The 24,868-nt window shown below is 43.5% G+C and overlaps 1 protein-coding gene across 1 annotated transcript in view; it reads left to right on the forward strand.

The window, feature by feature from the left end:
* Positions 1-24,868, forward strand: part of LOC139155730 (probable E3 ubiquitin-protein ligase HERC6) — a 43,961-nt gene that overhangs the window by 10,316 nt on the left and 8,777 nt on the right. Inside the window, exons 8-19 of the mRNA XM_070730998.1 lie at positions 108-166; positions 1,798-1,925; positions 3,075-3,134; positions 5,424-5,520; positions 9,067-9,256; positions 11,251-11,402; positions 11,682-11,789; positions 14,333-14,440; positions 16,221-16,409; positions 18,733-18,879; positions 20,516-20,682; positions 21,669-21,735. Coding sequence (XP_070587099.1) covers positions 108-166; positions 1,798-1,925; positions 3,075-3,134; positions 5,424-5,520; positions 9,067-9,256; positions 11,251-11,402; positions 11,682-11,789; positions 14,333-14,440; positions 16,221-16,409; positions 18,733-18,879; positions 20,516-20,682; positions 21,669-21,735 — 1,472 coding nt within the window. The remainder of the gene's footprint in view (positions 1-107; positions 167-1,797; positions 1,926-3,074; positions 3,135-5,423; positions 5,521-9,066; positions 9,257-11,250; positions 11,403-11,681; positions 11,790-14,332; positions 14,441-16,220; positions 16,410-18,732; positions 18,880-20,515; positions 20,683-21,668; positions 21,736-24,868) is intronic.

Below are 24,868 nucleotides of genomic sequence, written 5' to 3' on the forward strand. Positions count from 1 at the left end.
GGCTTCCCTAAGTACTTATTACAATAATAATAGCTTTGGTTTGACTGTGAGATGAACTATTATACCGTAATAATAATAATAATACATTTATATTCATATCATTGTAGAATTCTTGGGAGTCAAAGTTTTTGCCGGAGCGTATGTCAACTTTGTCAGGATATTTCAGGTAATCTTTTCACTTCTTTCGTAAACTGTCTTGACTTCAACATCGTTATCAAACCATCAGTCAGCTGAGTTACTAGTATCGTATTACTCCAGATTGTAGAAGATGCTATTAATGAGGACTACCTGCATTTTGTGAATACAGTGTTCCCTCGATTTTCACGGGGGATGCGTTCTGAGACCACCCGCAAAAGTCAAATTTCCGCGAAGTAGAGATGCGGAAGTAAGTACACTATTTTTGGCTATGAACAGTATCCCAAGCCTTCCCTTAACCCTTTAAACCCCTACATTACAATTTCCCATTCCCTTAGCAACCATTTAGATCATTACTCACCATGTTTATTTATTAAAGTTTATTAAAAAAATATTTATTAAAGGCGGACAAAAGTTTGGCGATGACATATGACGTCATCGGGCAGGAAAAACCGTGGTATAGGGGAAAAAAACGCAAAATATTTTTTAATTAATATTTTTGAAAAACCGCGGTATAGGCTTTTCGCGAAGTTCGAACCCGCGAAAATCAAGGGAACACTGTACAGCTATACTAATAAGTACCAGCTTGCCTAAATGAAATGTGTTCTTTTACTGCACACAAAAGTTTCTTCTCTTTACATAGACATTTGTTTGGTTCATCAACTTGCAATGATATTTGCAAACACAATTTCCCAAAAATTGCATCCCCAGTTTTTACAGGAACATGAATGAGGAGTGATCATGGATCTGTGCCTTCTCAAAGGTTTATACAGTGGTATCTCTACCTACAAACACCTCTACTTACGAACTTTTCTAGATAAGAACCGGGTGCTCAAGATTTTTTTGCCTCTTCTCAAGAACCATTTTTCACTTACAAACCTGAGCCTCCGAAACTGTAACTGGAAAAGGCAGGGGGAAGCCTGTGTGGGGCCTCTCTAGGAATCTCCTGGGAGGAAACAGGGCCAGAAAAGTTGGGGAGAAGCCTCCGTGGGGCCTCTAGGAATCTCCTGGGAGGAAACAGGGCCGGAAAAGGCAGGGAGAAGCGTGTGTGGGGCCTCTCTAGGAATCTCCTGGGAGGAAACAGGGCTGGAAAAGGCATGGAGAAGCCTCCGTGGGGCCTCTCTAGAAATCTCCTGGGAGGAAACAGGGCCGGAAGAGGCAGGGAGAAGCCTCCGTGGGGCCTCTCTAGGAATCTCCTGGGAGGAAACAGGGCCTCCACCCTCTGTGTGGTTTCCCCAATCACACACATTATTTGCTTTTATACTGATTCCTATGGGAAAAATTGCTTCTTCTTACAAACTTTTCTACTTAACAACCTGGTCACAGAACGAATTAAGTTTGTAAGTAGAGGTACCACTGTACAGCTTTTCTAATAAGTACCAGCTTACCTAAATGAAATGTGTTCTTTGACTGCACACAAATGTTTCTTCTCTTTACGTAGACATTTTGTTTGATTCATCGACATGCAATTTATTTTACTTATTCATTCATTTATTGGATTTGTATGCCGCCCCTCTCATTGCAATTGTGTTTGCAATGATGTTTGCAAACACTATTTCCCAAAAGTTGCATCCCCAGTTTCTACGGGAAGGTTTATATTATGAAGCATCGGTGACGTGACCTAGTAACAAAACTTTTCCACTTGGGTTTTCCTTTGTTCAGGCTCCTGTGGGCGCTAATGCAGCCACCTCTTTCGAAGCCCTGCCTAGGATCAGCCAGCTGGACAGAGGACTGATTGAGAAATGGAAGTCGGCAGAAATAGGAAGCGAAGCACGGCAGAAGGCTAAAAGGTTGCTACTTGCATTCCCTGTTTCTGATGAGAAAATTGTCTTTCTGTAAGCATGTATCACAGTGTTTCCCAACCTTGGGAACTTGAAGACATCTGGACTTCAACTCCCAGAATTCTGGAAGTTGAAGTCCTCACCTACAAAAAGATATTGACAAAATTGAACGGGTCCAAAGACAGGCTACAAGAATGGTGGAAGGTCTTAAGCATAAAACGTATCAGGAAAGACTTCATGAACTCAACCTGTATAGTCTGGAGGACAGAAGGAAAAGGGGGGACATGATCGAAACATTTAAATATGTTAAAGGGTTAAATAAGGTCCAGGAGGGAAGTGTTTTCAATAGGAAAGAGAACCCAAGAACAAGGGGACACAATCTGAAGTTAGTTGGGGGAAAGATCAGAAGCAACGTGAGAAAATATTATTTGACTGAAAGAGTAGTAGATGCTTGGAACAAACTTCCAGCAGACGTGGTTGGTAAATCCACAGCAACTGAATATTAAACATGCCTGGGATGAACATAGATCCATTCTAAGATAAAATACAGGAAGTAGTATAAGGGCAGACTAGATGGACCATGAGGTCTTTTTCTGCCGTCAATCCACAGCCAGAAACTAGAAACATAGAAGCATAGAAGACTGACGGCAGAAAAAGACCTCATGGTCCATCTAGTCTGCCCTTATACTATTTCCTGTATTTTATCTTAGGATGGATAAATGTTTATCCCAGGCATGTTTAAATTCAGTTACACTGGATTTACCTACCACGTCTGCTGGAAGTTTGTTCCAAGGATCTACTACTCTTTCAGTCAAATAATATTTTCTCACGTTGCTTCTGATCTTTCCCCCAACTAACCTCAGATTGTGTCCCCTTGTTCTAATGTTCATTTTCCTTTTAAAAACACTTCCCTCCTGAACCTTATTTAACCCTTTAACATATTTAAATGTTTCGATCATATTCCCCCTTTCCCTTCTGTCCTCCAATTTTTCTTCCGTCCTCCAATATTTTTCCAATTCGTGTTTTATTCAGACTATAAATTAAAGGAAGTTAATTTAAGTCACGTTGAACACAGTGGGAGTTATTTCCAAGTAAGTCGAAAGATGGGCTATTATGCTATTGTTTAATTAATGGCTTTCCTTTTTATCTTTTCGGTAGGGAGATAGAAGAAATTTTCTCCTCACCCCCTTGTTTAACAGCAAGCTTTTTACAAACAAGGTGAGTAGCCCTCATTGTAGGCAGCAGGGACATTGGAGTCTGTTGTGGCCCACCAATCACCCCAGGCAGCTGATAGTAGATCCTGCTCAAGAGGAGACAGGCAGGTGGCGGTTCCAACTTACTGCCTCTACCAGTGCTGATGCGCGCGCAACTCTGGGTGACCATTTTGATTCTGCGCATGCGTAAAAAGCAAATCTCGAGAAGATGCGCGGGTGTGCGAGATTTCGGTGATTCCTTTGCTTCCACACATGCGCGGAAGCAAAAAAATCCACCAAACATTGCTGAAACCTCAAGCGCGCATGTGATCTCTCACAAAAGCTTCTAGAGTTGTTAACCTGATCCTACGCAGCTTCTGCTCAGGCAATCTCACACTACTCACCAGAGGCTACAAAACTTTTGCCAGACCCATCCTAGACTACTGCTCATCTGTCTGGAACCCATACCACATCTCAGACATCAACACCCTTGAAAATGTCCAAAGATATTTCACCAGAAGAGCCCTTCACTCCTCCACTCGAAACAGAATATCCTACGAAAATAGACTAACAATCCTGGGCCTAAAAAGCCTAGAACTACGGCGCCTAAAACACGATTTGAGTATTGCCCACAAGATCATATGCTGCAACGTCCTACCGGTCAATGACTACTTCAGCTTCAACCGCAACAACACAAGAGCACGCAACAGATTCAAACTTAATACGAACCACTCCAAACTTGACTGTAAAAAATATGATTTCAACAATCGAGTTGTCGAAGCGTGGAACTCATTGCCGGACTCCATTGTGTCAACCCCCAACCCCCAACATTTCTCCCTTAGACTCTCCACGATTGACCTCTCCAGGTTCCTAAGAAGCCAATAAGGAGCGTACACAAGTGCACTGGTGTGCCTTTCGTCCCCTGTCCAATTGTCTTTCCTTTCCTTCACCTATCTTATATATTCTCTTCCTTTCATATATCCTCTCCTCTAAGTTCACTTCACCCTTATATATATTACTACATGTCTGTTTTTCTTCCTATGTATTTATGTATTGGACAAATGAATAAAATAATAAAATAAAATAAAAGCACCCTTCTTGTGTAAATCACAAGAGAAAGGGAGGAGGAAGGTTCACCATCATTGTCCTAGGGACTAGACTCTTGAGATTATTAAAGGATTTCCACATCCCCACTGTTTGCAGACCTGTAATCCTGCCAGATATTTGGAAGAAAAATTGCAGTCATCTTCAAACTTGTGAATCTCAAAAAAAAAATGAAAATAAGGAGCCAAAACCCCTGCCACGCGATTGCTACTTTGAATCTTGCAATAAGAAACACCCCATCATCTCCAAACTATATAAAAGGAGATAAAATACATTACAGTGGTACCTCGTGATACGAACCCCTCGTGATACGAACATCTCAAGATACGAACCCAGGGTTTGGAATTTTTTTGCCTCTTGTTATGAACTTTTTCCGGCTTACGAACCCATCGATCGCAAAATGGCGCTCTGCCCGGTCGGCCGAAACGTGGCCTCCAGGAAGGACGTCTTCGTGACGTCAAAGCTCTGCCCATGGAATTCCCTATTGGGATTCCCCACTTCCATTTCAGCCTCCAGATCGGCCAAAAACGCCGCTGCTAATCGCAAAAATGGTGCTCTGCCGAGCGGCAGCGCCCGGCTGTAACCTTCTGAAACAGCCGGGCGCTTCTCGGCGGCCTCCGTAACCCGAACTTTTGTTGAACTTCTGGGTTCCGCGTTTGGGAGAACGCCGAGAAGCCCCCCGGCTGTTTCAGAAGGTGATAGCCGGGTGGCGGCACTTCTCGGCGGCCTCCCGAACCTGAACACAAAAAGTTCAGGTTCGGGAGAACGCCGAGAAGCCCCCCAGCTGTTTTAAAAGGTGACAGCCGGGCACTGGCACCCAGCAGAGCGCCGTTTTCTGATTCCCCCCCCCCTTGCACGCATTAATCGCTTTTACATTGTTTCCTATGGGAAACATTGTTTCATCTTACGAACTTTTCGCCTTATGAACCACCTTCTGGCACCAATTAAGTTCGTAAGACGAGGTATTTGTCCTTTCCATTCACATCCTTATTTCAGTTTTTATCTGATTCTATGCTGTAAGTAGGTAAGTAACTAAATTCCCAGTGGTTTATCTGAAGAAGAGCGTTAAATCCTGATAAATCAATTTTCTCTTTGAAAGATCCAAAGCCCCAAAGCTGGGAAATATAACGTAGGTGGTCACTGAATAAAATTTCTGAATGATAGCCTGTGATTGAGCTTCAGACAATAGATGTTCCATTTTTCTTCATAGATCTGCTGGGTCAATAGACAATGATGTCCCCGTGAATCTTCAAGAAGCAAGAGGAGTTTTGAAAGAACTTACTATGAGAGATTGGATTGCTGACCAGGTAAAGAAAAATATAGGGATTATTTCTCTTCGGACAGTTTGTTGATTGTTCTATGATGAGAGGTGAAAATCCTTAATGGACTGATCCCCCAAGTGGTATTTCCAGTTGTGTGAAGGTTGTCCTAACAGTTCATCAATGATTTGGCCGAGGGATAGATGGAGAACGCATCACATTTGCAGATGACACCAAACTGGCAGGAATAGCCAACACTCCAAAAAATAGGCTCAAGATACAGAAGGGTCTGGAGAGACTTGAACATTGGGTGCTATCTAACAAAATGAAATTCAATGGTGAAAAAGTGAAGTTCTACATTTAGGCAAAAAAAACAAAATGCACAGGTACAGTATATGTGGTACAGTAGAAACTGTGAAAGGGATCCTGGAGTTCTAGTGGACAACCATTTTAATATGAGCCAGCCATGTGCAGCAGCTGCCAAAAAAGCCAACACAGTTCTAGGCTGCATCAACAGAGAGACATAATCAAGATCACATGAAGTGTTAATTCCACTTTATAAGGCCTTGGTAAGGCCACACTTGGAATACTGCATTCCAAGATGCAAAGAAGCAAAATTTCACACTGGGGCACATGTGCGCGCATCGGGGGCATGCAACTGTGCCCACATCCCAGAAATTGATACCTTACTGTTCTGGTAGCAGACCTTCACTGCCTACTATCCAGTAATGGGCAGACAAAAATTTTACTGCCACACTGTGGGTGTGGCTTATTTTGTGGGTGTGGCTTGCCAACCATGTGATCAGGTGGGAGTGGCTTGAACAATCATCATCGTTCAAGAGAACTGTTAAGTCCTCGACATACAACCTTACCAGTGTCACTCGCTGGGCTGAATATTTGCTTCGCGTTTCCCGCGCTCTCCTTCCTGGGTCGCCAACCCCAAATCAGGCTGCCTAACTAGGCGAACGGGTGCTGCCAGAAGCATCAATGCTGCCAACGCCGCTTCCACCCAGGCCTTCTGCTTGCACCTCCGGTGGGAGATGGCCGCGTGAGGTTGGAGGGGAGCCGGGCAGGAGAGAGAGAAGCTTGTCCGAGGCCAGGAAGGAGGAAAGAAGAGAAAAGCAAAGAGCGCAGACGCAGCAGCAGCAGAAGGGGGAAAAAGGAGAGCTGAGCTGAGGCCAGTAATCCAGGAAGTGACTGCCGCTGATCAGATGGAGCTACACACGTAGCTTCGTTTCCGCCGGCGGGACTGCGTTCCACCCCGTCCTGCCTGCTGCCCACCCCTGCTACTATCCTAACAGATGCCATAATCCCACTAAGATTAAAAACAAAGAGGAATAAAGCCATGGAAAACCAAGCAGGAGGTGACTACGCAAAGCTTTATGTGTCGAATTATCTAAAACAGTGATGGTGAACCTATGGCGTGGGTGCCACAGGTGGCACGTGCAGCCATATCCGCTGGCACGCAAGCAGTTTATTTTTTTTATTTTTTTATTTGTTTGTTTGTTTGTTTTGTCCAGTACACAATAATACACAATGAGGGTTATAGAGGATATAATCAGGTAGAATGCATTAAAGGGGGAATAGAGGAGAAAATAAAGGATTGAAATAAAACTATGAGAGAATAGCAGAAAAAGATATAAGGATAGAAGAGAAGATATAGGAGATATAGGAGAGACAATAGGACAGGGGATGGTAGGCACTCTGGGGCACTTATGTACGCCCCTTTCTGACCTCTTAGGAACTTGGTGAGGTCAACCATGGATAGTCTAAGGATAAAGTGTTGGGGGTTAGAGGATGATACTACAGAGTCCGGTAGCGAATTCCACGCTTTGACAATTCGATTACTAAAGTTGTATTTTTTACAGTCAAATTTGGAACAGTTAATATTAAGCTTATATCTGTTGTGGGCTCTTGTGTTATTGTGGTTACCCTAGCTCAGCTCCAGTGTGCATGTGCATGCCGGCCAGTTGATTTTCGGCTCACCGGAGGCTCTAGGAGGGCATTTTAGCTTCCGGAGTCTCCAGAGGGATGGTGGAGGGCATTTTTGCCTCTCGAGCTGGGGAGGGCCAAAAACAGGCCTATCAGGCCCACTAGAGTTCGGGAGATGTGGACAAGAGGATGAACTTGGCTAATGAAACTGATTTGCGAGAACTGATGGGACAATGGGACAAGGTAAGAGGATATATGGTTAGTAGAATTCGAGACCAAGCCACAAGGAATAAATTGGAATCACTTTATAATATGTAAATAGATATATTGCTCTTGAGTTAAAATGGTAGATATAAGAAATACCCCCCAAATTTTGGTGGAGGGGTGTGAATGTTGTTTGGTGGTGGGCACAAATCACTGGGCACTTGAATGTTGCGTGTGTGTTTTATATTTTAAAATCAATAAAAAAATTATTTTAAAAAAAGAGTTTGAGAAATGGGCTGTTTCAGGCCTCCAGAGGGCCTCTATGTGGGGAGGAGGTCATTTTATGGGTGTGAGCACTCACCCGTGTGATAACATACGCACACGCGCTTTGGGCACCCAAAGGAAAAAAGGTTCACCATAACTGATCTAAAACATGGGAGCTGCACAGAGAAGGCCTGGTACCTGATCCATGCAACCTCAACCTCACAGGACAAGATTAGATTAGATTAGATTAGATTAGATTTATTGGATTTATATGCCGCCCCTCTCTGCAAACTCGGGGCGGCTCACAACAGGGTAAAAACAGTACATAATAACAAATCCAATACCCACCAATCCAATTACAATTTTAAACTAAAAAATTCATAAAAAACAGCCCCAGAATATTAAAAAAACACGCATACAATCAATCTAACACCAAAACAACATGGGCAAGGGGGAGATGTTTCAGTTCCCCCATGCCTGACGGCAGAGGTTGGTTTTAAGGAGTTTGCGAAAGGCAAGGAGGGTGGGGGCAATCCTAATCTCAGGGGGGAGCTGATTCCAGAGGGTCGGAGCAGCCACAGAGAAGGCTCTTCCCCTGGGTCCCGCCATACGACATTGTTTAGTTGACGGGACACGGAGAAGGCCGACTCTGTGGGACCTAACCGGTCGCTGGGATTCGTGTGGCAGAAGGCGGTCCCTGAGATATTCTGGTCCGGTGCCATGAAGGGCTTTATAGGTCATAACCAACACTTTGAATTGTGACCGGAAACTGATCGGCAACCAATGCAGACTGCGGAGTGTTGGAGTGATATGGGCATACCTAGGGAAGCCCATGACTGCTCTCACAGCTGCATTCTGCACGATCTGAAGTTTCCGAACACTTTTCAAAGGTCGCCCCATGTAGAGAGCATTACAGTAGTGAAGCCTCGAGGTGATGAGGGCATGAGTGACTGTGAGCAATGACTCCCGGTCCAAGTAGGGTCGCAACTGGCAGGCCCTTTCAATATTTTCTCCCTTAAGACAAGTTCAGTTCTGGCAAAGTCACATCTGATCACGCAACCTAGTGCGACACCATAATGGACCGTAATTCAGACGTGGGCAGAGCAACAATTGTCCCTCTGATACATCTCTGTTTATATTTTCTTTTGAAACTGGATAGAACTGTAGCCAGCTCTAACTACTGTTTTTCAACAGATCTACTCTTCTCTAATGGTCCACCTGTTCCCTGCCCTGCCACATAGTTCTTCTCACCAAGAGGCTTTGGCTATTTTTCTTCTGCTGCCTGAGTGCTGTGTTGCTTTAGGAACATGGGAAATTCTACAACTAGATGTAATGTTTGCTAAAGCTGTCATAAACTTGAGCAAGGGCTCTTCCAACATTCTTGGTGAGTTTGGAACAATTCTCCTCTTTTCGCACATTCTGTGAGCCCCGGTTCATATATTATATCCCTCCCCTATTTTCCTCCCCTAAAATTAAGGTGTGTCTTATACTCTGAAAAATACGGTAAGTGCTTTTGACTGACAAAATTAATGTCAAGCCAAAAAATATCAATGGCTATACAGTGTTCCCTCGATTTTCGCAGGTTCAAACTTCGTGAATAGCCTATACCACGGTTTTTCCAAAAATATTAATTAAAAAATACTTCGTGGATTTTTTTCTATACCACGGTTTTTCCCACCCGATGACGTCATATGTCATCACCAAACTAATAGTTTGTGCAAATAAATAACAAAAAAAATAATTATTGCTAATAAATAATTATGTTTATAAATATCAGGATCACTGTCTTATTCAATGGTGAGTATCAGTAATAATGGTGAGTAAATGTTTGTTAAGGGAATGGGAAATAGTAATTTAGGGGTTTAAAGTGTTAAGCTTGTGATACTGTTCATAGCCAAAAATGGTGTATTTACTTCCGCATCGCTACTTCGCGGAAATTCGACTTTCGCGGGCGGTCTTGGAACGCATCCCCTGCGAAAATCGAGGGAACACTATACAGCCCTCAATATATGAGCACAATTGGGATTATGCATGCATCACCAGAGGTTTTGGATGCAACCACAGGAGGGTTACCTGAAAAGGTTTTGAAAAGTTGATAAAACCCCCAAAAAACTCACATAAACTTCTCAAAAAGTGGATAGAAAGAAAGACAAATCAAAGGAGAACAAAGAGAGGTGAGGAGGAAAATTTGGAAAAGTTGGATGCCTCTGGATTCTGACATTGAAAAACAGTGAGTAAAAGACAAAGAAAATACAGTGGTCCCTCTACTTACAAACTTAATTTGTTCCGTGACCAGGTTCTTAAGTAGAAAAGTTTGTAAGAAGAAGCATTTTTTTCCATAGGAATCAATGTAAAAGCAAATAATGTGTGCGCTTGGGGAAACCACAGGGAGGGTGGAGGCCTTGTTTCCTCCCAAGAGATTCCTAGAGAGGCCCCATGGAGGCTTTTCCCCGCCTTTTCCAGCCCTGTTTCCTCCCAGGAGATTCCTAGAGAGGCCCCATGGAGGCTTCTCCCTGCCTTTTCCGGTTACAGTTTCGGAGGATCGGGTTTGTAAGTGGAAAATGGTTCTTGAGAAGAGGCAAAAAAATATTGAAAACCTGGTGCTTATCTAGAAAAGTTCATAAGTGGAGGCGTTTGTAGGTAGAGGTACCACTGTATTGACGTTTTGATAGATTTTCATAATATGTCATATGATTATAATACTATGATAAATGTCTAGAAATTAGGATCTAAAATAATGGACCAGTCAATAGTTATGGTTTTTGTTTTGTTGATTCTGTTTTTAATTTTAACAGTGATAGTGTTTGGTTCTTTTTTCTTTTTTTCTTATTATTATGTTTTCTTTCTCTTTTTTTAGTTTATAAGTCTTTTTTATTTTAGCTTATAAGAGGTAGTAGTTAGTTATTTTTTAGGAGAATGTATAAGAAGAGGGAATAGGCATAATGGTTTACTTGAACTTGCAAGAGGTAGATGAAATTACCTAGTAAGATTAAAGGAAAACAGTGTGGAATTTAATTAGAAGAAAATTGGATATCTAGCTGACAAAAGTAGAGGTCAAGATTGGGAGGTTTGATGAATACCAGAAGTAATTAATTTGGAACCAGTAATTTGGGGTGGGGGGTAGTATATATGTTTTATTAATTTGATATTTTTTTAATTGTAACCTGAAGGTATTTTGAAACGTATTGAAAAAAGTTTGTATGGAGGAAAAAACAAAAAAAAATAATACCCTCGCCCCGCCCCCCCAAAAAAGATTGGTTTTCTCCTCCTCAAAGTAGTGCCTATTATCATTCTTGAGGATTTTCATCAGTTTGGCTTATTTAGCATATGACTAATTCTGTCGGTATTTTTAATGACTTGAAAATATCTTTCTTTCAGAAAATTATTGGTCCTTGTTGCCAGGCCCATTTTTAGAGCAAATAGTTCAAATGTTGAAGATGCCCGTGTCAAAAACGTTGCCTGGTTATGAATTTTTTCCCAAAGCAACTTTATGGTTTGGTATGCTCGAAGTGCTTAAAATGCTGTATAAGGTATGTCTGGTGACTTGGAAGTAATTGCGTACTACCTCTTGATATATAATCCATGGCTTTGACCTAACCCCAAAACCTTTAACCTTAGACTATCTACAATTGACCTCTCCCCCTTTCTAAGAGATCTGTAAGGAGCGTGCATTTGCCCACCATTATGCCTACCGTCCCTGTCCTATTGTCTTCTTTGGTTACTTTTTATCATTACTTATCTAATGTTTAATTTGTACAAATTATCACCCTATAATTGCTTGACAAAATAAATAAATATTTTCCTTCAAGGTCAACATGAAGGCTAAGTGCCCACTGCAAAAAAGCACCTTCTGCATAGATGAAATTCCTCAAAAAATTAACTTACGAGAAGATATTACTAGATGGGTACAGAATGATGTAAGTATCATTTTACATAGAAACATAGAAACATAGAAGACTGACGGCAGAAAAAGACCTCCTGGTCCATCTAGTCTGCCCTTATACTGTTTTCTGTATTTTATCTTAGGATGGATATATGTTTATCCCAGGCATGTTTAAATTCAGTTACTGTGGATTTATTCCAAGCATCTACTACTCTTTCAGTCAAATCATATTTTCTCACATTGCTTTTGATCTTTCCCCCAACTAACCTCAGATTGTGTCCCCTTGTTCTTGTGTTCACTTTCCTATTAAAAACACTTCCCTCCTGAATCTTATTTAAGCCTTTAACATATTTAAATGTTTCGATCGTGTCCCCCCTTTTCCTTCTGTCCTCCAGACTATACAGATTGAGTTCATGAAGTCTTTCCTGATACGTTTTATGCTTAAGACCTTCCACCATTCTTGTAGCCCGTCTTTGGACCCGTTCAATTTTGTCAATATCTTTTTGTAGGTGAGGTCTCCAGAACTGGACACAGTATTCCAAATGTGTTCTCACCAGCGCTCTATATAGCGGGATCACAATCTCCCTCTTCCTGCTTGAACTACATGGAGGGGCAGGGAACTTGGTCTCTTGGCCTTGTGTAGAAGGAAAGTGTCAGAGCTCACGAAGCTTAGACAGAGGTGAAATGTCCTTGCATATAGTAATTGGAATATATTCTTGGCTTAATCACCATTTCTCCTCAGTTGAAAGTATTTTGATCAAGAAAACCTGAGTTTAAACATCACAGTAATCCATAATGTGGTTTGGTTTTTGCTTACCATGTTAGAACAGAACAGAAGCAGGCTGTATGAACAGAGGGATAGAATAATACTTTGTGGGTTTTTCCCGTATACCATGGTTTTTCCCGCCCGAAGACGTCATATGTCATTGCCAAACTTTCGTCTGCCTTTAAAAAAACATTTTTTTTCATAAACTTTAATAAATAAACATGGTGAGTACTAATCTAAACGGTTGCTAAGGGAATGGGAAATTGCAAACTTAGAGGTTTAAAGTGTTAAGGGAAGGCTTGTGATACTGTTCATAGCCAAAAATGGTGTATTTACTTCCGCATCTCTACTTTGCGGAAATTCGACTTTCGTGGGCAGTCTCGGAACGTATCCCGTGCGAAAATCGAGGGAACACTGTATTGTTATTATTGTTGCTGTGAACCATCCCTAGTTGGCGGAGAGGGGCAGCATACAAATCTAATAAATAATAATAATAATAATAATAATAATAATTATTATTATTATTATTATTATTATTATTATTATTGGCTGCAGAAAGTGAGGAGAAAGCATGGGAGTCAGTAGTGGGTGATCCGTTAATGGAAACAGAGATTCACACCCATCTTCATGCCCCGACGCATGCATGTGCATGCCTGCATGATATTTGGCTTTTGCGCATGCGCCGAAAGTGACATCTTGCGCGAGGACATTCTTGCATGTGAGATCAGCCCTTTTGCGCGGAAGCAAAAGTATCAGCAAAAGTCAGCGAAATCTCGCTCGCGCATGTGTACTCACATGAGATTTGGCTTCCGAGGAGGTGCATGCACACCGTGCTTGCGCTGATCTCCAGGAGTGTTCCGGTAGCGACAAAAGGTGGAAACCCCTGCTTGATGCAAGTGTCACACTCGAAAAGAGCAAAATAAAATAAAATAAAATGAATGCAGGTTGGGAGCCAAAGGGACAAAGGCAGTCAACCCAGTGCGCAGCAGCAGTAAAAAAAGTATATTCCATGCTTGGCCTGATTAGGAAGGGAATCGAAAATAAGTCGGTAAATGTTGCATTGCCTCTGTATAAATCGATGGTGAGACCACACTTGGAGTCCTGTGTCCAGTTCTGGTCACTGCAACTCAAGGAGGATATAAATGGAACTGGAAAAGGTGCAAAAAAGGGCAACAAGAATGATCAAGGGAATGGAGCCCCTCCCTTATGAAACCAGGTTGCAACACCTTGGTCTCTTCAGCCTTGAAAAACAGCGTTTAAGGGGTGACTTGATCAAAGTGTATAAAATCATGCATGGGATAGAAAAGGTGGATAGAGAAAAATTATTTTCTCTATCACGCAATACTAGGACGAGGGGGCCCTCCCTAAAGCTCACAGGTAAGAAAGTGAGGACAAATCAAGGGAAATATTTCTTCACCCAGAGGGTCCTTGGTTGATGGAATTCCCTTCCAGAAGAGGCCGTGACAGCCGTCAGCCTGGATAGCGTCAAGGCAGGATTAGACAGATTCATGGATGCCAAGTTTATCTATGGTGGTCATTGAAATGGATGTCGATGTGCCGCCTCTATGTTGGTTGAGGCAGTCAGGGTTCCCTTGAGTACCATTTATTGGGGGTCAAGGGAAAGGGAGGCTCTTGCCTTCTCTTTCTGCCCAAGATCCCCATGGACAATTGGTGGACCACTGTGGGACACAGAATGCTGGACTCGATGGGCTTTGGCCTGATTCAGCAGGGCTCTTCTTAGGTTCTTAGAGGTTTGATGAGATATACTTTTGTTTCAAAATATTTCAATCCCCCCCCCTTGCATCATACAGGTTCTCCCAAAAGAAGAGAGGTTGTTCTCTTTCTGTAATTTTCCTTTTGTCTACAACGTATCAACCAAGAGGGAAATACTTTATCTCGGGTGCTCCCTGATACAGGAGGTAATTATTATTATTTTTTTTAATATTCTTGCTTACTGGAGAGTTGGTTGGGCTTCTCTTGTTTCCAAAAGAACATGCATTTCCCCCCGTTGAAAATACAATAAAATAAAATAAAAATTGGGCTTTGGACCAGGGAGCTGAAATATGTCAGTCTGGCAAACGACTGATCAAGAGGTTTATTTATTTATTTTATTTATTTATTAGATTTGTATGCCGCCCCTCTCCTCTTGCTTTAAGGAGGGAGGCTAGTATACTATTTGTGTAGAACAGGTTTTTTTGACCTTGGCAACTTTAAGAGGTGTGTTTTTCTGAACTTGTGGTTTGTCCATTTGGACATGTTTTATCACCTACCGGCAGTGGTGGGTTCCAGAGAGCCACACCGATAGGAACCTCCTGATTTTTAGCAAGTTTTTTTCCATTTGGAAGAAGCTCTCAACTGGGCTTCGGACAAAGAATGAAGCTTGGCCCTAAGACTCTTCCGACACTATAGATGTCCTATGAAGTCTGGATTGCGGCTTATTTATGAAGTATGTTAAAAGTTGCTAAATATTATTATTATTATTATTTTATTGTATTTATATGCCGCTCATTCCAAAACGGACTCAAGTGGGATAAATACAACAATACTAAACTACAAATGAAATGTCCCAAAGGTGCTTTTTCTTCCTTTCATGAAGCAACTGGACTTTCTGTTTTTTCTTTGAAGGCGTTTCACTTCCTGATCCAAGAAACTTCTTCAGTTCTGACTGAAGAAGCCACCACCCAGTCAGAGCTGAAAGAAAAACCCAGAAAGTCCACTTGCCTCTTTTTAAAAAAGCACCTTTAAGGATAACTGAGAATCTCCATAAACATTTAAAGAAATGGTTGAATGCTGTGAGGTTATTTGGGGAGGTAAATACTTAAATATAAACCCCATGGTGAGAATTGCCTTATTTTTTATTTTATTTTATTTATTCTTTGTCCAATATACAATACATATGGAATGAAATAGACATTAAGTAGTATATATATAGGGATAGTAAGTAAAAAAGAAGAGGAGTGGATGAGAGGGAGAGAATATATATGATATATGAGATAAAGGAAAGACAATTGGACAGGGGACGAAAGGCACACCAGTGCACTTATGTACGCCCCTTACTGGCCTCTTAGGAACCTCGAGAGGTCAATCGTGGAGAGTCTAAGGGAGAAGTGTTGGGGGTTGGGAGTTGACACTATTGAGTCCGGTAATGAGTTCCACGCGTCGACGACTCGATTGTTAAAGTCATATTTTTTATAGTCAAGTTTGGAGCGGTTAATATTAAGTTTGAATCTGTTGCGTGCTCTTGTGTTGTTGCGGTTGAAGCTGAAGTAGTCGTTGACCGGAAGGATGTTGCAGCATATGATCTTGTGGGCAATACTTAAATCGTGTTTAAGGCGTCGTAGTTCTAAGCTTTCAAGACCCAGGATTGTTAGTCTATTTTCGTAGGGTCTTCTGTTTCGAGTGGAGGAGTGGAGGGCTCTTCTGGTGAAATATCTTTGGACGTTTTCGAGAGTGTTGATGTCTGAAATGTGGTGTGGGTTCCAGATAGATGAGCTGTATTCAAGGATGGGTCTGGCATAAGTTTTGTAGGCTCTAGTCAGTAGTGTGAGATTGCCAGAGCAGAAGCTACGTAGGATCAGGTTAACAACTCTGGAAGCCTTAAAAGCAGGTTTTCCTTTGATTGGCTTACATTGCTTCTATGATGAAATGTGAAAATTGTTTATTGCTTTTCTTCTCTCTTTTCCCCCTGCACATCTCCAGTGGTTGGAAAGGAAAGCTTATGCTGAATTGCGGACTTTGTGCCTGGGGATTAGTGACCTTCTAAAACCACCTAGTGACCTTCCAGAACCACCTACCTTTCCTCTGAAAGTGCGACGCGACTTCCTCGTTGAAGACACCTGGCACAAGCTTAGTATTATGGAGGACTCCTTCCTGAAGAAGCGCCTGCTGGTGAGCTACCCGTGGTCTTCGGACGCAGGGCTACCTGAGCTTTGAATCTGAGAATTGACTGGCTTAGCCTGCAAAATGCGTTTTTTAAAAATCTATCCATATAAAGTGTTGGTTTGCTAACTATTTATTTCTATCTATCCCAGTTATACAGATAGCCCTCGACTTACAACAACAGAACCCACACTTTTTTTAAAATCCCATTTTTGATGGCTTCACATCAGATTCCTTTGTCATTCGAAGTGGAGTGAAACAGGGCTGTGTCCTTGCGCCAACTCTATTTGGAATCTTTTTTGCTGTTATTAATTAATTAATTAATTCATTCATTCATTCATCCAATAATTCATTCATTCATCCAATAATTCATTCATTCATTCATCCAATAATTCATTCATTCATTCATTCAACCAATAATTTATTCATTCATTCATTCATCCAATAATTTATTCATTCATTCATCCATCCATTCATTCATTCATTCAACCAATAATTCATTCATTCATTCATCCAATAATTTATTCATTCATTCATCCATCCATTCATTAATTCATTCAACCAATCATTCATTCATTCATCCAATAATTAATTCATTCCCCAAGCCTGGCAACATAAGTGAGGAGGGTAGGGGAGGTGTGAATCTCTGGGGCTCCCACAGAGAAGGCTCTTCCCCTAGGCCCCGCCATGCAACATTGTCTGGTTGACAGGACCTGGAGAAGGCCAACTCTGTGGGACCTAACTGGTCGCTGAGACTCATACAGCAGAAGGTGGTCCCAGAAGTAATCTGGCCTGATTCCATGTAGGGATTTATAGGTCATCACCAACACTTTCAATTGGGTCTGGAAACCAATTGGCAACCAATGCAGTCAACAGAGTGTTGGAGAAATATGGGCATGTCTAGGGAGGCCCATGACCGCTTGTGCGGCTGCATTTTGCACAATTTGAAGTTTCGAACACTCTTCAAAGGCAGCCCCATGTAGAGAGCATTGCTGTAGTCGAACCCCAAGGTGATAAGGACATGGGCGACTGTGAGTAGAGACTCCCTAGTCCAAATAGGGTTGCAGCTGGTGCACCAGGTGAACCTGGGCAAACGCCCCCCTCGCCACAGCCAAAAGATGATGTTCTAAAGTCAGCTGTGGATCGAGGAGGACGCCCAGGTTGCGGGCCCTCTCTGGGGGTATCAAAATTTTCCCCCACAGAGTAATGGACAGACAGATGGAAGTGTCCTTGGGAGGCAGAACCCACAGCCACGCCATCTTGTTGGGGTTGAATCTGAGCCTGTCAACACCCATCCAGACCCCAACAGCCTCCAGACACCCGCACATCACTTCCACCTCATATTACATACACCATATTACAATCGTTGCACAAGGATTGGAGGTCGTCCATGACTTTGTGTATCTTGGCTCAACCGTCGCCGACACTCTCTCTCTAGATACTGAGCTGAATAAATGTACAGTGACACCTCGTCTTATGATCTCCTTGTCATATGGCTCCAGGTGCTACCTGTGACACCCGTGCCATAAGTTCGCCATCACTGAACTAGATGGTTGAGAATCTCCATAGATTGGTGTTGTGGTTAGCTCTGGCTCAGCTCCTACCCCAAGGACTGTGGATGTGGGGCAGACATCCACATGCTGCAGGCCTGTTTTGCCCCCAGGTGGAATCTGATGATGAGGGCTCCTCTGACCAAGAAGACATGAGTGACAGGGAGGAGGAGATTGTGGCAGACAGCTCAGAAGGAGATCAATTATCTAGCTCCTCCTTGGATTCAGAAGAAGAGTTAATGATACAGCCACGCATGCGGAGAGCGATGCATAGGCAGCAACAACTGAGAGATTATTATCAAAGAAAATGAGGCCACCTGTGGTTGGGTGGGGCTGTGGTCATTAGTGAGGCTGCTATAAAGAGCAGCCTGTGGGTTTGGCCATTGTGGAGGATTATCTGATCGTTGTGTTTCGTGACTGCTTTACTGACTTTGACCTTTGTGTGCTGATTTTTCCCCACTTTGAAACTGAACCAGAGCAAAGTGTGTTTCACTTTGTGAAAGAAGAAGCACTGTGAATTGCCTCCCAGCTGCAAGCTAAGTATCACAGAACTGATAAGGGACTTGTACCAATTACCAGTTTGTTTGGAGACGAGTGCTCTTTGCTATACCAAAAGAGGGCGTAGTTTAAGTGAGTTTTCCTTATAAAGAACATTGTTTTGAATTTTCAAACGTGTGTGTGTCTGAAATTTGTACCTGTGAATTTTTGGGAGGATTCTACCAGAGAGCCCGACAGAACAGATTGTACTATTTTTTTTCTTTCTTATTTACTTCTCTTGGCAGGTTCAATTTGAAAATGAAATTCCTTATTATGGAGATGGTGGTTACCTGGTGGAATTCTTTTCAGAGGTGTTTAAGAAGGTGGCACAGCCAGAATATGGGATGTTCATGTATGATGAGCCCTCTTCCCCAATGTGGTTTCCTCCCAAGGTAAGTTTATCAGACCCAATTCCAATTCCAATGAACTCCATTCATTAAGATGAAGATGGGATATTGGATCTTAATGTAGGGAAATATCTGCAAGTTTGATTGCCAGGTTCTACACCTGGTCTTTGGTTCATTGAAAAGAATAGTCTGGGAAACTTCAAAACTCCTAACTGAGGAATCAGGAGGATTTGTAATCCCAACACCTCTTAAGGCCCCAAAGTGTGGGAAACATATAGCGAGCCTTTTCCCCCACGGGTGCTGAAAGAGCTTGCGCGTGCACAGGGTTCAGGAGACTTTCCGGAAGCCTGGGGATAGTGAAAACGACCGAAAAGAAGGCCAAAAACTACCTGACATAGGGCAACCCCTTGTGTGCCCTCAGATATGGCTTCGTGTGCCACAGGTGGCTGTTATGCCGGGCGTCACGGTACAAGCCCCAATTATGTCTGAAGTGGAAATTCAAACACACACTCTCTTGCAAAGTAAACAAAGGCAGTTTATCACAAAGGAAAAATACTGTCCAAACGCACTTTTATCAGCCAAAGTGCTCTCCCACAAACCACAAACTTTGAAGGCTGTGAAAAACATACAACAAAAGATATTGACAAAATTGAACGGGTCCAAAGACGGGCTACCTTGTTCTTGTGTTCACTTTCCTATTAAAAACACTTCCCTCCTGAACCTTATTTAACCCTTTAACATATTTAAATGTTTCAATCATGTCCCCCCTTTTCCTTCCTTCCTCCAGACCAGTGTTTTTCAACCAGTGTGCCGGGGCACACTAGTGTGCTGCGAGACATGGTCAGGTGTGCCGCGAAGCTCAGAGAGAGAGAGAGAGAAAGAAAGCAAGAGAGAGAAAGAAAGGCAGGGAAGGAGGGAGAGATAGAAAGAGCAAAAAATAGAGGAAGGAAGAGAGAAAGAAAGAGGGATGGAGAGAGAGAGGAAGGACGAGATAGAAAGGAGAGAAATACAGCGAAAGGGAGGAAGAGAGAGAAAGAGAAATTTTTTTTGTCCAAACTTTTTTTAGCCCCCCCACTCTCCCCCGCTCAATGTGCCCCATGATTTTGTATATGTAAAAAATGTGCCGCAGCGCAAAAAAGGTTGAAAATCACTGCTCCAGACTCTACAGATGGAGTTCATGAAGTCTTTCCTGATACGTTTTATGCTTGAGACCTTCCACCATTCTTGTAGCCCGTCTTTGGACCCGTTCAATTTTATCCATGTCTTTTTGTAGGTGAGGTCTCCAGAACTGAACACAGTATTATTCCAAATGGGGTCTCACCACCGCTCTATACAGCGGGATCACAATCTCCCTCTTCCTGCTTGTTATACCTCTAGCTATGCAGCCAAGCATCCTACTTGCTTTCCCTACCGCCCGACCACACTGCTCACCCATTTTGAGACTGTCAGAAATCACGACCCCTAAATCCTTCTCTTCTGAAGTTTTTGCTAGCACAGAACTGCCAATGCAATACTCAGATTGAGGATTCCTTTTCCCCAAGTGCATTATTTTACATTTGGAAACATTATCCCATTGGAGAAACGTGTTGTCCCTTTAAATATTGCAAAAGTAACCCGTATTCCTTCTCATTGACCTTGTTGGGAATTGTGGTGACGTTCCCTTGCTGTTTTGTTCTTGCAGCCTTCTGTGGAGAAGAAGAAATATTTCCTTTTTGGTGTTCTCTGTGGACTCTTGATAGCTAACCAAGTCACTGCCTACTTACCCTTCCCACTTGCTGCCTTTAAGAAGCTGCTTGACAAAAAGCCAACTCTCGGGGATTTGAAGGAGCTAAGCCCTGGGCTGGGAAGGTAAATGAATTCAGTCCTATCAACTTACTAGGGACCTTGAGTCCTAAACTGATTTTATTTTTATTTTTTTAATTTATTTTGTCCAATATACAATAATATACAATGAAGCTTATAGAGAATATAGTAGAGAAGATATAGGAGATATAGGAGAGACTATAGGACAGGGGATGGAAGGCACTCTAGTACACTTATGTACGCCCCTTACTGACCTCTTAGGAATCTGGAGAGGTCAACCGTGGATAGTCTAAGGGCAAAACGTTGGGGGTTAGGGGATGATGACACTATGGAGTCCGGTAATGAGTTCCACGCTTCAACAACTCGGTTACTGAAGTCATATTTTTTACAGTCAAGTTTGGAGCGGTTAATATTAAGCTTGAATCTGTTGTGTGCTCTTGTGTTGTTGCGGTTGAAGCTGAAGTAGTCTTTGACAGGCAGGACGTTGCAGCATATGATCTTGTGGGCGATAATTAGATCATGTTTGAGGCGTCTTAGTTCTAAGCTTTCTAGACCCAAGATTATAAGTCTAGTTTTGTAGGGTGTTCTGTTATCATTCTTACTCTCGTGGGCCGAATGCGGCCCAGGGGCCTTGAATTTGACACCCCTAGTTTAGAAGAAGAAACGTTATCTTTTGCGCATTGTAACTAGTGTCTCAGCCCAGTTTAGTAAATCCCAGTATGAAATAAATCCCAAAAGAAACGTGTCCCCTTTAAAATTGGAGACACTACGAGGGTCGCCCAGAAAGTGATGCACCCCCTTTTTTTTCTCAGCCTACAGTAATGGTATGAATGCGAAACTTTAGATATACATTATTTGAGTTGTCAGGAGTGCGTGTGTAAATTTTGCATTTCTTCAGGCAGATAGCGTAGCTGCAGCCGTGTTTCGAAATGGCGTCTGTAAGTGATGTGCATTACAAGCAGCCTGTCGTAATTGAATTTCTCACTGCAGAGAAAGAAATATTTTATTTTCTATTTCCTTTTATTATCAAGAAATTTGCAGGCGATTCTTGAGTATGAAGCAGATGATCTTGAAGACCAATTTCAGCAATGCTACTGTGTAAGTATCTTGCTGTCAGATGAGCTTCCATTCAAAGTCAAGGGAAGGAAGACCCCAACTCTATTTGATAGAGATGAGGACCTTTACTGGACCTGATGTGAGAGCAACGAAAGGAAAGCAGGTTCTGAGGCAAAAGGCGTGTAAAATGCACATAAAGGTAGTCCCCGACTTACGACGTCAATCCGTTCCTACGGGACATCGTAAGCCGAATTTCCGTGTAAGTCGGAATACTGTACAGTAGTACCCCTAGATACGAGTATAATTCGTTCCAGAAGGGAGCTCGTATGTCGAACAACTCGTATCTGGAATAAATGGCTTTAGACTTTGTTTTTCCCCTCCAAGATAACCAAAAGCAAGGATTCTTGCGCCACCTAGTGGACGCTCGGCTCGTATCCTGAATTTGAGCTCGGGTCTGGAACAGAAATTTCTCTCCCCTCGTGGCTCGTATCTTGGAATACTCGCATGTGGAGCAACTCGTATCTAGAGGTACTACTGTATTCTGATTTACACGAACGGAGGCAGCAGCGGGTTCAAGGGACCAACAGCCGGTTCTTCTCGGCGCTGCGTTGCTGCAGTCCCGAGGCCACCCACCGCGGAGATCCCCTCGCCCAAACGGAGGTGGCAATGCAGCACCGAGAAGGACCGGCTGTTGGTTCCTTGAAGCTGCCGGCGCCGCCATTCAGGTGAAGGAATCTCCGCGGTGGGTGGCGGTGGTGACTCCGAGGCCGCCCCCCGCGGAGATCCCCTCGCCCGAATGGAGGCGGTGGCAGCAGCCTTGGAGGCTGCAGCAACGCAGCACCGAGGACCGGCTGTTGGCCCCTTGAAGCCGCTGCCGCCTCCGTTCAGGCAAGGGGGTCTCCACGGGGTCTCCGAAGCCGCCGCCTACCACGGACATCCCTTCGCCCGAGTGGAGGTGGCTTCGAAGCTGTCCCCAGGTCATCGTAACAACGAAACATCGTACATCGGGGATGACATAACCCGGGGACTACCTGTATAGTGGTACCTCTAGTCACAAACTTAATTTGTTCAGTGACCAGGTTCTTTACTAGAAAAGTTTGTAAAAAGAAGCAATTTTTCCCATAGGAATCAATGTTTCCTCCCAGGAGATTCCCAGAGAGGCCCCACGGAGGCTTCTCCCTGCCTATTCCAACTCTGTTTCCTCCCAGGAGATTCTTAGAGAGGCCCCATGGAATTTTCTCTCATGTGCCCTCCGATATGGCTCCACGTGACACCTGTGGCATCTCCGGACTACAGTGATCCCTCGATTATCGCGAGGGTTCCGTTCCCAGACCCCTCGCTGAAGTAGACCCGGAGACAGGATTCAAACAACTCGGTACTTTTATTTTCAGCTCAGAGAAAGTGACTGTTCAGCAAGGCAAAGTGACTTCAGCGAGTACCGGCTGGCTCTGCTTGGAAAAGCCGCTTCTTTTATACATTTGCGGCTCCCGCCAAAGCAAGAGCCAGCCGCGTCTGAGCCAATCAGGAGCGACTTCCTGCTTTGGCTCAGACAGCGCTTGAAGACGGAACAACTATTTACAGAGAATACAAGGTAGCCATTTGGGATACAACACCCCTCCCCTCATAGTTGGACACATCCATCAAGAAAGCCATGTGACAAAATCATCCAATCGCTGGGGCCTCCGCGCAGTTCGCTCCGACCTGCGCAGTTCAGTTTCGCTGTCGACACCGCCGGAGGAGGATGGCTCGTTGCTATGATCTCCGCGCGGCGGACTTGGCCTGGCGGGCCCAACGAAGGATTCGGAGGAGGAGGATGGCTCGGCGTCGCTGGATGGCTCCCCTAGGCCCGATAAGTCTATTTGCGTGTTCCTTAATTCGGGCAATGTTTCAAAGTCTGTTGAAGGGGGAGAGTCCATATCAGTGGTTTGTGGCAATTGGCTTTCTGTTCGCTTCCGAATGTGGTCTATGTGTCGTTTCCACAAACGACCATCCTCTAGTTTTACAATATAAGTTTTTGGTGCATTTTGTTTAACAACAATACCCTTCATCCAATTTACATTTCCATCAAAACTTTTCACATATACAGTTTGTCCCAAATACATTTCCCTTTCGGGTCTCATACACATTTGGTTATTGTTAATACAGAACCTTGGATTCAACCTATCTAGTGGTGACCTTAATTTCCTCCCCATCAACAATTCTGCAGGGCTTACATGTGTGTGCGAGTTAGGGGTGATGTGCTGGGTGAGTAAGAATTGGTCTAAGTTTTGCTGCACATCCCCAGGGCCTGACCTGCGCAATGCCTCCTTTGCCACGCGAACGTAGCGTTCTGCCAATCCATTAGCCCAGGGCGAGTAAGGGGAGATGAGGGCATGTCTAACTCCTAAACCATCGAGGAACAATTCGAATTGCCTGGCTGTTAGCTGTGGCCCATTGTCAGACACCAGGATATCTGGGCACCCATGTGAGGCAAAAAGTCTACTCAAAACCTTGATGGTGGCACTTGTGGTTATGTTACTCATTGCTATTATCTCCACCCACTTGGAGAATGCATCCACCACTATTAGGAAATACTGGGACCCCACTGGACCCGCGAAATCAATGTGGATCCTGGACCAAGGGCCAGCAGGCTGCTCCCACTCAGCCGGGGTTGTTTTGGGGGGATTAGGCCGTGACTCTTGGCATGGTTCACACTTTGAAACCCAGTTTTCAATTTCAGCATCCAGACCTGGCCACCATAGATGTCCCCTTGCTAGGCTCTTCATCCTGACAATCCCAGGATGGCCTACATGTAACATTTTGAGAACCTTTTCCCTTAGGCTTCTGGGGATGACCACCCTGTCTCCCCACAACAGACAACCCTTTACATAAGATAACTCAAGTCTCTTAGCTTTGAAGTCATGCAATTCAGGTTTCACAATATCATTTTGCCATCCCTTAAGTACACAGTTTATCACTTGTTTAAGGATTTGATCTTGCTGCGTGTGTGCAGCTACCTCTTTGGCTGTGGTTAGTGGGTTATTCTCGAGCTCTATTAATAATACATCTGCAGAAGGAACAGGATCTTCCACTAAGTCTGTTATGGGGCACCTGCTGAGGCCGTCTGCGTGATTAATTTCCTTCCCCCCCTTGTGGGTGAGCTCATACTGGTATCCAGAGAGGAAAAGGGCCCATC

Source organism: Erythrolamprus reginae, unplaced genomic scaffold (genome assembly GCF_031021105.1).
Source record: "Erythrolamprus reginae isolate rEryReg1 unplaced genomic scaffold, rEryReg1.hap1 H_5, whole genome shotgun sequence".
NCBI classification, from domain to species: Eukaryota; Metazoa; Chordata; class Lepidosauria; order Squamata; family Dipsadidae; genus Erythrolamprus; species Erythrolamprus reginae.